Source organism: Dermacentor variabilis, chromosome 5 (genome assembly GCF_050947875.1).
Source record: "Dermacentor variabilis isolate Ectoservices chromosome 5, ASM5094787v1, whole genome shotgun sequence".
NCBI lineage: Eukaryota > Metazoa > Arthropoda > Arachnida > Ixodida > Ixodidae > Dermacentor > Dermacentor variabilis.
In genome coordinates this window covers 39,222,177-39,237,623 of record NC_134572.1, presented here as the reverse complement: position 1 = coordinate 39,237,623, position 15,447 = coordinate 39,222,177, and the positions used below count along the sequence as shown (strand labels likewise).

Sequence of the window (15,447 nt, the reverse complement as noted above, 5' to 3'; positions counted from 1 at the left end):
CGAGTCACTATCACATGTGTATACCGCACTGCCTTATCTCTTAAGGCCTGAATGCCAGCTCTGAACATAATCGACGTCTGCAATTAGCGCTCGTACGGTTAATCTAATACTGCGCGCCACTTAAGAAAAGCTATTGCTTTATCCCGCGATTGCTCTCCAAGTGCAACTTTTTCGTTTCCCCACCTATAGAAATCGATCAATTTGATCGACACTTTGGCTATGCATTATAATCTATTTACTTTGGAATTATTATACTAGCAACATCATGCACTGTCTGAAATAACAACTGAACTTCCGCTATTTGTCAGATTTGACAACTTTCAGCAGATCGCTGAGTCTGGAGAAATAATACCTCGAATGGAGTTATTGTCCAAACTAAACTCCAACGCTCCTACCACTTCAATAAAAAGACACAAAACTTGCGCTTTGTTCAACTTGGCTGATTTTACGATGTCCTAAACAATGGTAGATGTTCATGAGTGCGTGTTAGTTTGATAATAGTGTTCTACTTATATCAAATGCAATTTTACCACCGTAGGTAGCTTTTGTTCATCATCATGTTTGTCATCATCTGTACAAATTATTACGCACAATCCTTCCCGCCGTGTGGGGCTTTCACTCACAAAAGAGCACACAGTCGATTTCAGACCCACCTTCGACCGAAGCTTGACTGGCCGTCTAATTTCTTAAATGTTTATAAAACCGCGTGTGCAAGTGCCCTTATTCAGTGCTGTACAACATTCTGATATACCAGACATTACTGTACAGCACTTTACAGGAACTAAACAAAGTATGTGAAGGCTCCAGCGCCAGTTGAACGCACGCTAGATCACTGTGCTTTGGCAGAGAAGCTACACGAATGAACGAAATAATCAAGTATCAGGAGGCCTCTGCATTAAACCTGACTTGAAAGCCATTGCTTCGCGAGCCTTAAAAATGCTGTAAGAAACAAACCACGTGCCTGCTGTAATAAGGGAAACCAAACGCTCACTTAATAATAGGAACTTACCTGTTTTCACACTTGCGAAAATAGTGCTTTCCCGCATACCTGGGCATCACTGTCACTAGTATGAACACCGACAAATTTTCACAATACTTTATTTTGAGTTGTCTGATTTACAAAAGTAAGGAACTAGGAACTAGATGCATACTTCGTTTGCTTAAATCTTCGTCTTACGCTAACTACTTATAATAAATATAGCTAATTATTATTTTCATTCGTATTTCTGAGGCGTTTCTTTTTAAGTTTCAGATAAGAATACTTAAAAATGTCTCAGAAATTATTACTGCTATACACCGACTCAAAACACCTTATGATCAGGCTATAATTTTGCGTCGCAGCATGCGTTTCGACTACTACGTCTTCAAATGATATATAAAAACATAAAAGCAGCTAAAACACACACATTTTAAGCGGTAACTAAAAATTTAAGCCTTTCGCTCACGTTGAGCTGAGCAAAGAAGTAAATTAGCATGCTGCAGATTACAATTTGATGTCGTTTTTGCAACATAATTTGCACTGAGAATGTGGGTTTTGCTCCCGTCACGCTCAAAAGCAATCTAAAATACCTGTGTCTAGGTAAGAAACCTATCGCGTAAGGGAGGAAAAGTTCCTAATGATTCCGGTCATAGAACTAAATGCTTTGCGCACTATCCGAACAAGCGCCAAGAGCATACAATCTCTCCTGTATTCGCTAAGGAAGTCTCAGATGAGCCTTTGCATAGCCAGCGCAAACGGAAGCAATAGCCTTGATGGTCTTCCCAAAGAACACAGGAACAGATTTAACATAAAAGCTCAACTCACTTATCAAGTTGCCGCGGACAAACGGCGAAATTAAATGCACCAAGAAAAGCCCATTCCACAAACTGTCCGAGAAACGGAAAGATAACTTTGCAGCAGAAGCCCTTAGCTCGCATTTCCGAGCAGCAGGAACGGCTGTCTGAGTTTGAATCTGGATGTGAATCCCTCACACATGTGAAAAAGCAGAGAGGTGTGAGTTCTGCAGGCTCGTTTCTTTCTGGTTTCTTCCTTTAAAGAGTGGTGGATTGCAATTCCATCTTCCCAGCCATTAGCATTTGAATAAAGTGAGTTTGGGATTTAAGCAACTGAACCTTGTAAGTGAAGACCTTCCACACGCATGGCGGTAACAGGAAACGAAAAGTGAAACCGCGGTTCTAAATCACCTGAATTTTCTAATGGTTAAAGGGTATCCCTTGGAACGAAAAAAAAATTAAGTTGAAGGCCGGAAGCCACCGTCCCTTGGATAGAATATAAAGTTTTCTTCGGCACCTTTCTAGCTGAGATCTCCTCCAGTACTTACGTATTTCAGCTCCAGAAGAAGGGATCTGGTGATGTCTATCCTTGCCTTGTTCAATGGCTTAATTGCCACGAGGGTGTCCTGAGTAAACAATTCAGTTTCAGTAAATGCAAAGTAGACGTTATTTGGCTGTGTATTGCAAAGAAGCTGTATTTTTATTTATTTACTTTAGCCCTTAACTTGCCTTGTTACACGTATTGCTGACATGGTTGTCAAGAAATAGATTGAGACTGTGGCAAAATATTAACATTTCTGGCGTTAATTCGCATTGCGTCACTGATTCGATCCATCTAATGAAACGTTGACTGTGTCTGATATGCACACAAATATATTAGAAAATGGCATTTGCTGTAAGGCATTAGAGGGTGGGCCTTGACCGTTTGTGCTTAATTTTTTTTACTCTCAAAATTTTTTCCAGAGAACTGTGAGAAATTCCCAAATTATTTTTCAATTCCACGAGGTATTGCCCGCAGCTTGCTTAGTGAAAAAATATTTAATATATGCCTCTTAGTTTTGCTCCTTGAAAAATATTCAATGAGAAATCGTGCTTTCATAAAAACACTTCTTCCCACAATACAGAAAAGCATTCAGTTAAATTTCCTCAACACACTGCAGCAAAACAAACGTAAATTACACAATAATGTGCACGAGCGCCCAAACTCGGCAGTAGGCGATGATTAAGCAGACACGCATGGCTCGTTCACGTAGCATAAAGCAGGGAACTCGATAATGTGAACGAGTAGGTCTCGTCCTTGGCGATATTCGTGAAAATCGGCATGACAAGTACAGCTCAGGTTTGAAGGTTGATGGATTAAAAAAAAATCGCCTTCGAAGTAACGATCTATCGCGTCGGGTTTATTTGCGTTCCAATTTTACTACATGAGATTCATTAATAAAGTGATAGTACTTACTTTGTAGTAGGCAGTTCGAATGAACATCTGTCTGTCATTTCGCAGTGCCAGCGTTTCTGACGACGTGCTGCTCTGCATAACATAAACATTAATGTTTTTTCACTATGAAATATGCCCATGAACATTACTGAAGTTGAGTTCATAGAATTCAGTTCTTACTTTCAACATGCGTTTTCTTCTTGAAATGAAAACAATGTTCTTGAGAGAAATATCATAGGAATTGCCAGAATAATGCCATTGCAAGAACTTGGAAATGTTCAGAACTTCTGGACTAAATGAAAGACGCCGGTTCATGTCGGCTCTTACAGAAATTAAGGTACAGATTTGACTCACACATATTTCACAGCATTTCGGCTCAGCTCAAGCAAAGCACCAGAATGTCTGTTATCTGGAATTCATGTTGCATATATGAAGCATGCAATTCGATCAAAATGTTACATTAGTTATGCTATCAGTCTCCGGAGGCCAATAAATTTTGATCCATTTCAGGCTTCCACAACCTCATAGCCTGAAAACTAGGTAAAATGACCAGAGCATAAAGGAGCCGCGAAAGAAATGCTAACATTTTTTAACAGCACCGTGCGTTATAAAAAAAAAACCAAAAAAGAAACAATGAACTAAACTTTAAACTACTACGATCAACTGCAGGGAGATTACTTAACAAATAAATGTATTAGCCTTTGATTTTATTTCAGATATTCGTCCAAAAACATTGGAACAAAAGAAACTGACCTTATATAATTTGAGCCTCATATTGTTCTCTGCAGTGTGAGAATGATACGCGGTGTGCCTTTGTGACAATGTTCATAGGGAGAAAGACACTTTTAAGTTCGATAAATAAAGCAGTTTAATATTGAAGCAATATTTCCTGCTTTAATGATTCAATGATTCTTACACCCGCTTTTCCGAAGCTGATTCTTGATCCGAAGGCCCCGTGCTTGTTGGAGAGTGTTTGATTGATGTCCTCCCACCGAATTTTCCATGTCATGGATGCAAGCTCCGCTTCCAACTTAAAATGCCTGCATTATTTCAGAAAGGAACGCGCTTGATACCAACGACACAAGCAACACTGTTTCTTCTAAGGGTTATGAACAATATCGCGGACTGCAGTTACGGCATGTGATGTTTAGAGGTAACAAAGATGTTGTAGGAAATACAACATTACCTTCAATTTTTTTTCTTCCAGGAAGATGAAGTAGGGGTTCCGTACAAAACTAAATTCCACATACGGTTCTTAGATATGCTATATGGCAACGTAGAAAATGTAAAAATAAATAGTCTGGTGTAAATTCTTATGTCACTGCCAGCAGTCACAGTCATATGTCCATTACATTTCAGCACATCCAATGATACTGAACTGTTTTGTTGAATTTTGTGGCACACAAGAACATGCTTGCCTGGTCCCACGATGACAGCATGGATTATTACGCACTGTTATTGTGCAAGCAAGACATTAATTATAGACAGCATACTAGTCATTACACTTTTGTTATCAGGGATATTGAAACCCGAAACATGATTACAATAGAATAAAAGTAAACTATGCAAAGGAGCGAGATCAATAGCACTCTTCCTCGTTACCTGTAAACGAAGAAGGAGGCGAGGCAGACTATGATCATCAGGGTTCCAAGTACTGAGGTGATGATCATGTATTTGCCTTGGCTTTCTGAAAGCAAGGGGAGTGGGCAAGGGGCATTCATATGAGGAAAGTTAATGATGCCATATTATATGAAACGCTTCATATCACATCGATAACATGAAAAAAACGTTTTTGTAGAATATCAGGCTACCAAAGATTCCGGACTTTCGTAATACGTGTTTACTCAGTGGTATTGAAGCGTGTGCACAGTACGTGTTAACCAAAAAGGAGGAGGAACGCTAGTTTACAGTCTGGATTCCACTTTAAATGAAAAATATCGCAGATCAAGAACGCAAATTCATAGTTGCGTTAACATCTTGAAAGACGAATTCAGGGAACCACCTGCTCGACCTTCACGCATTAAAGTCGTTCTACACACCATTTCTTCACTGCAACATATATATGTTCTGGCACTTACAACATTTCACCACACACGGCGACGTTGTGCGGCTTGGGTGGCCATGATAGCTGCCTTTTTTTTTAGTGAGGGATGACTAAGCGCAGTGTAATCATATGCTCTATTCGCACATTTATTCAAAACAGCACTGAGTAAGTGAGCAAAGGTACGACTGTGTAATGAGGTTCTGCCGGAATTTTTGGCTAAACGATTTCCTAAAACGAAAGCAGCACGCTTTTTTAACACTATCAATGGTACCAACGCCTCACACACAACATTAGGCTGCTTTTCAAGGGTCTTGCAATTCAAGAGCACTGTGCAGTGCTCTTGAATTCTTGTTACCACATATATATAATTACTTAATAACATAAAGTGACATAAAACACAAGCATTTAGTTTTTCAGAGAGGCACCAGGTGACGCTATGAATGACGATTTGTCAGAAAGCTATCTGAAGTTGATTTAGAGCCTCAAAGATTTATACCGACCGTGCCAGGCTTAGTCACGAGCTCCAGATCCCCAGATATAGATACAGGCACAGAGGGCCAAGCATGGAAATAATTTGTATATTTGCGACCACAGCGGTGTCTAATTAGCTCTCTAAAGGCAAACTGTTGATTCCCAGGTGCTTCTTGCTGCTGTTTCTTCTCTAATTCGTCTCTGCGAGAAGGAGATTCCAATGAACGAGACAGAACAACAGGTTCCCGCGCAAAACGTTGTTGCCTGGGAACGCGGAGCGCTTTCTCTCTCTCCGAATAGAAGCTGCACTGTGAGCAAAGTCTTCTTGGCTTGCCACCTCGACGAGCACAACTCCACTTTCGCTCCGTGAGAGGCTCCATAATACATGACCTTGAGTTCAGTATCCTAACACCGCTAGTGCAAAGAGCCCCCTCAGAAGGAGCAAGGAGGTCTTAACGAGATTAACCCCGAGAAACCAGCGGCGCAATGCAGGAAATCCAGGCGTTGCTGGGGCTCCTTATGCTGCGCTTGCAGCTTGGCCGATCCTCCTTTCCCATCCAAGAGATTCTAGCGGCCGGAGGAGATAGTATGATCCTATTGCCGTTTTACGCATCCTCATACCTTCTGTGATCCATCGATGCTCAGAGAATTCTGCTCCCCTAATGAGCACGAGGTCGCTTCCTGCTTGCACTAGCAGCAAGCATTCAGGTGGGAAGGGAGGCAGGGGAAGCTCAACGCCGTTTCTTAGCGAGCATTTCTGAGACCTCGTTAACTCGTCCCTCTCTATCGCATAGCATGCAGTCATGCGGTGAAAATTCGACACTTTCAAAGTTGAAACGAGATATGAGGCACCACCGAAATCGGATCAGGCGAAAGAAGTTAAAGAGATCAAGCAGAGAAAAGGGGTTCTGATGTTCTAGGACGCCTCCCCCCACCCCTCGTTCGAGGTTAGGAAAAAAATTCGCCTGTGGTAATACGCTTTCTGAAACGTGTAGTGCTTTCGCAAAGTGAGCAAGCTGTCAAGTGATTTTGCAGCGCCACAAGGTAGCACGTGTCGGCATACTCTGAAGAATTACATCAATGATACTGGTTATAACGTTTCGTTTAAGGCAAGTGAAGGAACATGCAATAAACAAGGTTGAATTTATTACTGCGACAGAACTATCACCTTTATTTTCCAATTATATAGGTGTGATATATAGTTGCAAGAAATTAACACCAGATAAGACAAAGTTCACAACATCAGTTGCGTGTGTTCTTGTTGGTCCTTTTGACGTCGAGATATAGCGCTATACAAGTTCTTTATTCAAGTTATACAATTATAGCGCTTGATTTAGCAGTATAAGTATCTCTTTCTTTATGTCTCTATGTGCGTGCTTGCGTTTATATAATGGTGACCCTCTTTTTAATTCGAGTGTTCTTTTAATCGCTGGTACAAGGTCTTGATGGGAAGAGACAATGGTCAAGCAGACAAAAAAAGATAATGAGCCATCTATCAGCTCGAAATGCGGCTCGCTGATCGTCTTAAAAAACACGACTATCTCGCTTTCAGTTGCAAGAGAAACTGGAAGAAGCAGAAGCTTAAACATAGGGTTGTTTCACCCATAAGAAGTTTTTCCTGTAATGCATTTTGTTCTACCGCTACATTCGTGGCAAGAGGCATAATAGAACTGCGCGAAAGACCTGCAGCACGACAATCAAGACACCCTTCTCGCCCCCTCGCTTCCAGATTTTTATGGGAGGAGCGACGGGATAATCACAGCTCGTTGCCGGGCTCCCTGGGGAAATTTCTCCTAATACAGCTCTGCTATTACGCCGGAACGGCAGCAGACACTTATTCAGGGCAAGAAAATATTTTGCTTGCTCCTGTCACTGTAGATTCTGTGATGTTTCCAAGAAACAGCACCTCGGCCAAAGTACCATTTCAGGATTCAGGACATGTCACACATAGCAAGACAGCGCTAAAACATAAGTAACTGAGAGAGTTTGGCGGATGGCAGCACCATCTCTCTTCATATGATAATTTGCGCTCCGAAAAACATCCGCTTTCCTCAAATTGCTCCATTTAACGTTTCTCTAAAACGAAACTGAGAGCGGGATGATATTTACGTGTTTGAGGTGGCTTATGATGAATTATGCCCACCAAAGAGCCCGACAACTGAAAATACGGTGAAGACTGCAGCGAAAGATACGCCCCCCCCAAAAAAAAAGAAAGAAAGAAATGAAAGAGAGAAAGAATAACAAAATACAGCACGAAGCTGTCAGTTCGCCCGTGTCATCCTCAATCTTGATTATGACAACAGCGGTTGAATACTTCCTATGTAGGCGGCAATATCACGGAAATTTGTAGAAATTAATAATAATAATATTTGGGGTTTTACGTGCCAAAACCACTTTCTGATTATGAGGCACGCCGTAGTGGAGGACTCCGGAAATTTTGACCACCTGGGGTTCTTTAACTTGCACCTAAATCTAAGCACACGGGTGTTTTCGCATCTCGCCCCCATCGAAATGCGGCCGCCGTGGCCGGGATTCAATCCCGCGACCTCGTGCTCAGCAGCCCAACACCATAGCCACTGAGCAACCACGGCGGGTGCTGTAGAAATTATAGGCAGCAACCATAAATCAGGATGGCTGACAAGCGAACGAACACTCTGGAATAATATGAGCTGCTGCCCCTGATCTGAGGGGAAGTAATGATTACTGTACACATGTAAGCTGCAGCCTAACTCTCTGCCACCGCAACATTGTTATCGTGATGATGATTGTCCTGGATAATTTTCTGAATTCAGCGAAAGATCGAGAAGAAACGGTGTTCTGCTGTTCTGGTGTCATATCTTAAACACCGTGTATCAGTGCCTCCTAAGCGTATCCCTGCTCTTTAGAAAGTCGACTGTTTAAGCTCAAAAACAGTATCGAATACTTCCTCCGGTCAAAAAACACGTGTCGTAGCTTCCAATTAAGTGCCATATTTTTACGAAACGAATATTGGAACAGTGTCACATCCAAATCATGGTAGATGTGACAAAATTATGTTAATAGCAAGGACAAATATTGTTGACAGAGAGTGTTCTAAATAACCGTCATCATCATCGTCATCGACATCATCAACAACAACCCATTTTAAGTCTACTGCAGGACGAAGCCCCTGTGCGGCGCTAACTGATTTCAACTTGCGCCTGCGAATTTCTTAATTTGATCACCACCCCTTGTGTTATGCAGTCTTCGACTTAGCTTCCTTTCTCTTGGTACCCATTCTGTAACCCTAATGGCCCACCGGTTATGTAATCTACTCATTACATGCCCTGCCCAGCTGCGTATCTTTCTCTTAATGTCAATTAGAATATCGGTTATGCCCGTTTACTCTCTGATTCAAACCGCTCTCTTCCTGTCTCTTAACGTTACGCCTATCATTCTTCGCTCCATAGCTGTTTGTGCAGTCCCTACCTTGTTTTCGAGCTTTGTCAGTCTCCAAGTTTCTGCCCCATATGTTAGAACCGGAAAAACGCACTGATTATACACCTTTCTTTTTAGTGACAATGGCAAGCTTCCAGTAAGGATCTGAGTATGTCGGCCGTATGCGCTCCAACCCAATTCTATTCTTCTATAAATTTCCTCCTCATAGTTATTGTCCCCTGTGAGTAATCGACCTAGGTAAACGTATTCCTTCGGAGACTCTAGAGGCTGACTGGCGATACTGAAATCTTGTTCCTTTGCCAAGCTATTGATCATTATCTTTGTTTTCTGCATATTAATCTTCAACCCCACTCTTGAACTCTCTCTGTTAAGGTCCTCCACCATTTGTTGTAACTCGTCCCCAGTGTTACTGAACAGGACAATGTCATCTGCAAACCGAAGTTTGCTGAGATATTCGCCGTTGATCTTTACTCGTAAGCCATCCCAATTTAATAGCTTGAATACTTCTTCCAATCATGCAGTAAACAGTATTGGAGAGATTGTCTCCTTGTCTGACCTCTTTCTTTATAGGTATCTTCCTACTTTTCTTGTCGAGAATTAGGGTAGCTGTGGAATCTTTGCACATATTTTCCAAGATATTTACGTAAGCCTCCTGTACTCCTTGATTACGTAATGCCTCTATGACTGCTGGTATCTCTACGGAATCAAATGCCTTTTCGTTATCTATGAAAGCCATGTAGAGAGGCTGATTGTACTCTGCAGATTTCTCGATTACCTGATACATTATATGGATGTGCTCTATTGTGCAGTATCCTTTCCTGAAGGCAGCCTGTTCCCTTGTTGACTGAAGTCAAGTGTTGTCCTGATTCTCATGGAAATCATCTTGGTGAATATTTTATACAACACTGGAAGTAGCCTAATGGACCTATAATTTTTCAATTGTTTAATGTCTCCTTTTCTGTGGATTAGTATAATGTTGGCATTCTTCCAGTTCTGTGGGACCCTTGAAGTCCTGAGGAATTTCGTATAAAGGACCGCAAGCTTTTCTAGCATGAGGTCTCCTAAATCTTCGATTAAATGTACTGTTGATCCATCTCCTCCTGCCGCGTTTCCTCGTTTTATGTCTTCTAAGGCCCTTGTAACTTCCTCGCAAGGAAGGAAGGAAGGAAAAAGTGGAGAAGGAAGGCAGGGAGGTTAACCAGTGTAGCGTAACCGGTTTGCTACCCTACACATGGGAGCGGGATGGGGGGGATGAAAGATGGGAGGAGGAGAGAGAGAGAGAGAGTACATAACACAGCAAATACATCGTCAGTTACAGTCCGTCACTCTTGCGCGGTACGCGACATCACTGTCACAGCCGCTTGTCCAAGCCCGTATCCTTCATAAACCGAAGTAGTCCCTGCGTCGCCTTCAGCTGCGATGTCTTCTGTCGGCGATATGTGAAAATGGTTGCAACTGACAATGGTCTATTGTCCAGGTGCGCTAGAACGGACGCCATGGACTGTCTCTGAACATTATATTCAGGACAGTCGCACAGAATGTGTTCCAGCGTCTCCTCGCAAAGACAGGCATTGCAGAGAGCGTTGTCGGCCATTCCAATGCGAAACGAGTAGGATTTCGTGAAGGCCACCCCTAGCCATAAGCGATAAAGCAGGGTGGCCTCACTTCGGCGGAGTCCAGTTGGCATACACAGATGCATCAATGAGGGCAGGTCGTGTTGATGATTGCTGCGGTTGGTCTGGCTGCTTGGAGTGCACCATAGAGAGAGCGTGATCTCCCGTGCAAGCACTTGAAGGCTTCTGGCTTCCTCGCAAGGTATACAAGGAGCCTGTGTAACCTATTAATCGATCTACGAGGTACCTTTTATGACGTATGCTTTAAAACCGTGCAATCAAGTAGTCAAGAATGGTGATTCAGTAAATTAAAGTGAATAGGCCATCACTATAAGCAATGAATCTGTTCAAATTTCCTTATTACCAGTGCTGGATGCATTAGTATCAGTAAGGCTACCGATGTTTATCTAACTACAGAGGCATTGTAAAGATTGAATGTAGTAGCTGTTAAGCGAAAATATTGATAAGAAAGAGGGACACTGCTGTAGAAAACTGGGAGAAGAATAAACTGTAACAATATCCCGTTTTTAAACGACAGGACAAAACAGGAATCAAATTCATTTGACATTTGCTTATGCTAGCATGCAGTAAAGAAACATAAGCAGTAAAAATATTTAAAACTGACTGTTTCACTCTCTCTCTGTTGTTCTAGGGCAGACCGACCACTAGACTTCTTTCCGTCTTGCGGGGCCGCGGAAAGGAGAGCTAGCGAAAATGCGCCTTTCTCAGGAGATAGCTGGCCTTTTGAACGGAGAAGAGTGGCTAATGGAAGCATCCGAGTGCTACGTTAATCCGAGATTAGCCTGTGGCAAGCAGGGCAATTTCGGTGTCCTCGCTTCTGAGCGTCATGATGAGAGAGGCTTCCGTCAGAAGAGGGCTTTGGGGACTGTTGGAGGTCCTATCAAGGATAAATAAAGCCTCAAAAAAGGCACGGCACATGTCACCCTGTCAGGAAGCGCCATTGTTTGGATTGAGGCAGCGCAGGTCATCGATGCATATGAGAATCCATTGTTTTTGTTGGGCAGAGAAGCCATTGAGCTATAGCTGATAGCACATGCTATCCTCCACTCCGCCAAGGTCTTTATCAATTGTTTTGGTATTTCCATGCAGTTATGTTTATCCTATGTGATTACGCATAGGCCGTCAGTATTTTTTGTGTTGTTGTTGTTGTTTCAGGTGATGTTCAATCATTTCTTGTTTTTTGCAGGCATGCCGTAAGTGAATGCGCAAGGGAAAGTTCCTACATCCGCGATAACTTCATAGTTCAAACATTACTGCACAATAGTCATATACCTGCTTCATCATCGAACTATCCTGATATGGCTAAACAAATAGAATGTCCTCTACTCCAATGGAAACAAGAAATATCCACAGACCCCTTTACCATGTTTGGCGCAGAGCAGCGGTTGATGACCTTGAACAACAGTACATTAATTATTAATTAGACATTGTTATAGCAACCTTATTCATTCTCCGGCTGAAACTTGACCACGCTAGATACGTGAGATACATAAACTGGCAAGACTAAATAGCCTTCACACAAAATGTGTTGATTCTTCCATTATAGCAAAAATTGGAAAAATAAAGATACGCAAGCCTGTGGAAGCATCTGACGTAGGATGGCGCCTGAGTGAATTGCTTGAAAGTGGCAATGCACGTGTTACAAAGTGCATTTTGCAGCAGAACTTGAGCACTTATTTCTCAAAACATCCGAGAGGTACATCGGTTATAGCGAACAAATTATGCTTTCAGTACTGACTGACTTCGACTTTGCAGTTACAAGATACCTTCTAGAGCCATTTATGAAAAACTTATTGAGTATTATTTTGATCTATTGTAATCCTTCTCGCGATTACGGGGCACATTTTCATATCCACCACTGCCTTGAAGCTTTGTTATTAAAAATTCTTGCTCTGCCTCGAATCTCGATAGCTAATAATTGCAAGGAGTTGTCGCAGAAACAAGAAGTCTAAATATTATGACACACATGTTGAAATGTACGTGAAGCAAAGTTTATTAAAATGCTTTAATAAAGGCTCTAAATCCAACGGTGATGCGTTAAATTCTCTTCCATCCTATGCAACTTGTAATTTCTGCAATGTTATGTTTATCAACTACAAAGGTCAGAGCTCACTCACATGCAATTTTTTATGTTTATGCGCTACACTTTTCACAAGCTATGTCAAAATGCAAATTGAAACGTCGAATCAGGCGGATGCACAGTGCAAAACGTCTACGCAGTGATTTCACGAGGACGAAGGTGATGCACGATGCATAGGTAAAAATGAAGATGACAGGTGTATACACAGAGAAAGACGACACAGTCCTAGCGCCACGTAAATTAGCCGTATTCCACGTGTCACAGTACCACATATTCATTTTCCAGAATGAGCGAATAAAGGCAACACACACTTGGGCACATAGCGAATCTCTAAATATGACAAACAATCCAGTAAACCACAGAATAATTTGAATATAATACGACGCTTTACTAAAAGGTCAGTGTTCTTTAGAGGCAGCTATGAGTCGGGTATAGATTTTAGGTTTTTGTGCAAATGTATGCTTTATTACGCAGCACCGTAATGGCTGTTACTGTCTCTGTTTTTTCAGTCTGAAAACAGGGGCTATTTAAGCCTGTTTGCTAGTACTTACGCCAAACCCGGGAAGGTCGGCAGATACACTTTTACTTCAAAATTAAATTCTGGGACATGCAGTACATTTCGCACATTTGTGCATAGATGGTGTAAAACAGGGACAGAGAATCCTCAAAGAAAAACACATGAAGAAAAAAGGGACAGAGAATCCTCAAAGAAAAACACATGAAGAAAAAAGAAGTATAAAAAGCGCTGAAAAACTTTCACGCTTCTGCAAACCGTCGTGTTCCCGCGCTCGATTTCCGGATCTGGCGACAAGTCCCTGGTTTTAATTCCGCTTTGTTAGCGAAGATAATTAAGGCTTTCAACATTTGTTAACGCTTTGGAAACCTACTGATGTTTTCTGCAATGATTACTAACTGGGCGCATAGAAGGTGGTGAAGGGAAATGAGGACGCAGAAATAGCCAGCGTTCTACTTCTCTTCAACTGCTCTACCCAGCCAGACTGTTCGCATGTGTAAGCATTACGAAGCCTCACGCGTCGCCGTCTACTTTCATGTCGTGTTTCTGTTGATACAGCTATTCCAACTTTAAGTGCGAAACACTGTTACGTACTTTGTAGTCTTATCCCACTGCCTGAAACAAATCGACTAAGAACACAAATAAAGTCTTTCGATTAGGACGGCGACACATTTCTTAGTACATTCAAATACCTCGTAAACATAAAAATTCTGGGAAACGCAAGAAAGTTCAATTTGTTACGCTGACAAAGGTATATTATCTTCGCCAAAAAATATACGCTTGTAAGAAAACATTTAAATGGGCTTGGTGAGCAAAATAAACAAATATAACTGGGAAATATAATTTGTTTGGTATTCTAGGAACCAGTGCCTTTCATGTATACTTAGTGCGCCCTATTGAAAGGGACCCTGAACCACCCTTCGGGCCTGGTGAAATAACATAGTTCGCGGGTAGCATACGCTGCTGTCAAATCTCAGCCAAGTTTTGTTGTCGTACGTTGTCGTAGTTTTGTTGTCGTGGAACTCGCAAGCGGGTCGCGAACTCACATTTGTCACAAACGCTCTGTTTTCACCAGAAGGCCGTGTCCTCACTCTTTTCCAGACGCTTTACTTCACCATCGGACGCTTTATTTCGTCATTCCCTTAGACGGCTTCTATTATTGGCCGATAGCTTACATGAAGCTGCGATCGGCTACATGGCGTAGATACTACTGCCACCGCTTAGACACTGAGTCCACTAGCTAAGCGCAATGCGGCCCGCTGAGGACAACCGCGTTTGGCTTATGTTTAACGCGTCGTAGGCACCAAAGGCGGAAGTCGTGGTGCATACGTTTACATCCCAAATGAAATTTAAAGTGAGCGCCACGGGGACAGAAAGCAGAGCGTTGTGGGCACGTCCCACTGCGTTGTAGCCTTCGCAGAACAAGGCACTGAAGAAGGAACGGAGCACAGCGCAGGTCGCGTTTGATTGCCAGTAACTCCGCTTCTGCTGAACACATTGAAGTACCTTTCGCGGCAAAGTATTTCGGAAATACTCTATTTTGACTTCAAGTACGTTTCTCCACTTCGATAAAAAGTGGCTCAGGGCCACTTTAAGGTAGGTTTCCGTTACACGAAGACAGATGACCAGCTGTGATATATATTCGCACATCGTCGTCGTCGTCATCATCATCGTCATCACCATCATCATCATAAACTCCACGAATTGCCTCTGTCTTGCGCTAACTGATTCCAACTCCCGCCTGAAAATTTCCTGATTTCATAACCCGACCGAATTTTCTGCCGCCCTCGAAAGGCGCTTTGGTGCGATGTGGGCATCGCGTCCACGAAGTAGCCTCTGCTACTATAATAAATAATAAGATAGAAATTCAAAGCACAGGGACTAGTTGCGCTCTTAAACAAGAAGGGAAAGAACTGCTAGGACGATTGAATAGTGCAATAGTACTTATAAGAGAGAGAGAGAGAGAGAGAGAGAAGCCTGAATCGGTGTTGCTTGTGCTGCACGTGAGCGGGTGACGACACAGTCTGCGGTGATATTGGCCGGCAGTGATCGTGTGACTGTGCTTCTCTCTCTCTCTCT

At 42.3% G+C, this 15,447-nt stretch overlaps 1 protein-coding gene across 2 annotated transcripts in view; it reads right to left on the bottom strand.

The window, feature by feature from the left end:
• LOC142582439 (atrial natriuretic peptide receptor 1-like) overlaps positions 1-15,447 on the bottom strand; it is a 279,999-nt gene that overhangs the window by 66,587 nt on the left and 197,965 nt on the right. For both annotated transcript variants that reach the window (XR_012828436.1, XM_075692164.1), the window contains exons 7-10: positions 4,811-4,895; positions 4,125-4,248; positions 3,230-3,301; positions 2,322-2,399 (exon numbers count right to left, since the gene is read on the bottom strand). Coding sequence is in view for 1 of the 2 variants with exons in the window: in XM_075692164.1 (XP_075548279.1) it covers positions 2,322-2,399; positions 3,230-3,301; positions 4,125-4,248; positions 4,811-4,895 (359 nt within the window). In the remaining variant the exon portion in view is untranslated. The remainder of the gene's footprint in view (positions 1-2,321; positions 2,400-3,229; positions 3,302-4,124; positions 4,249-4,810; positions 4,896-15,447) is intronic.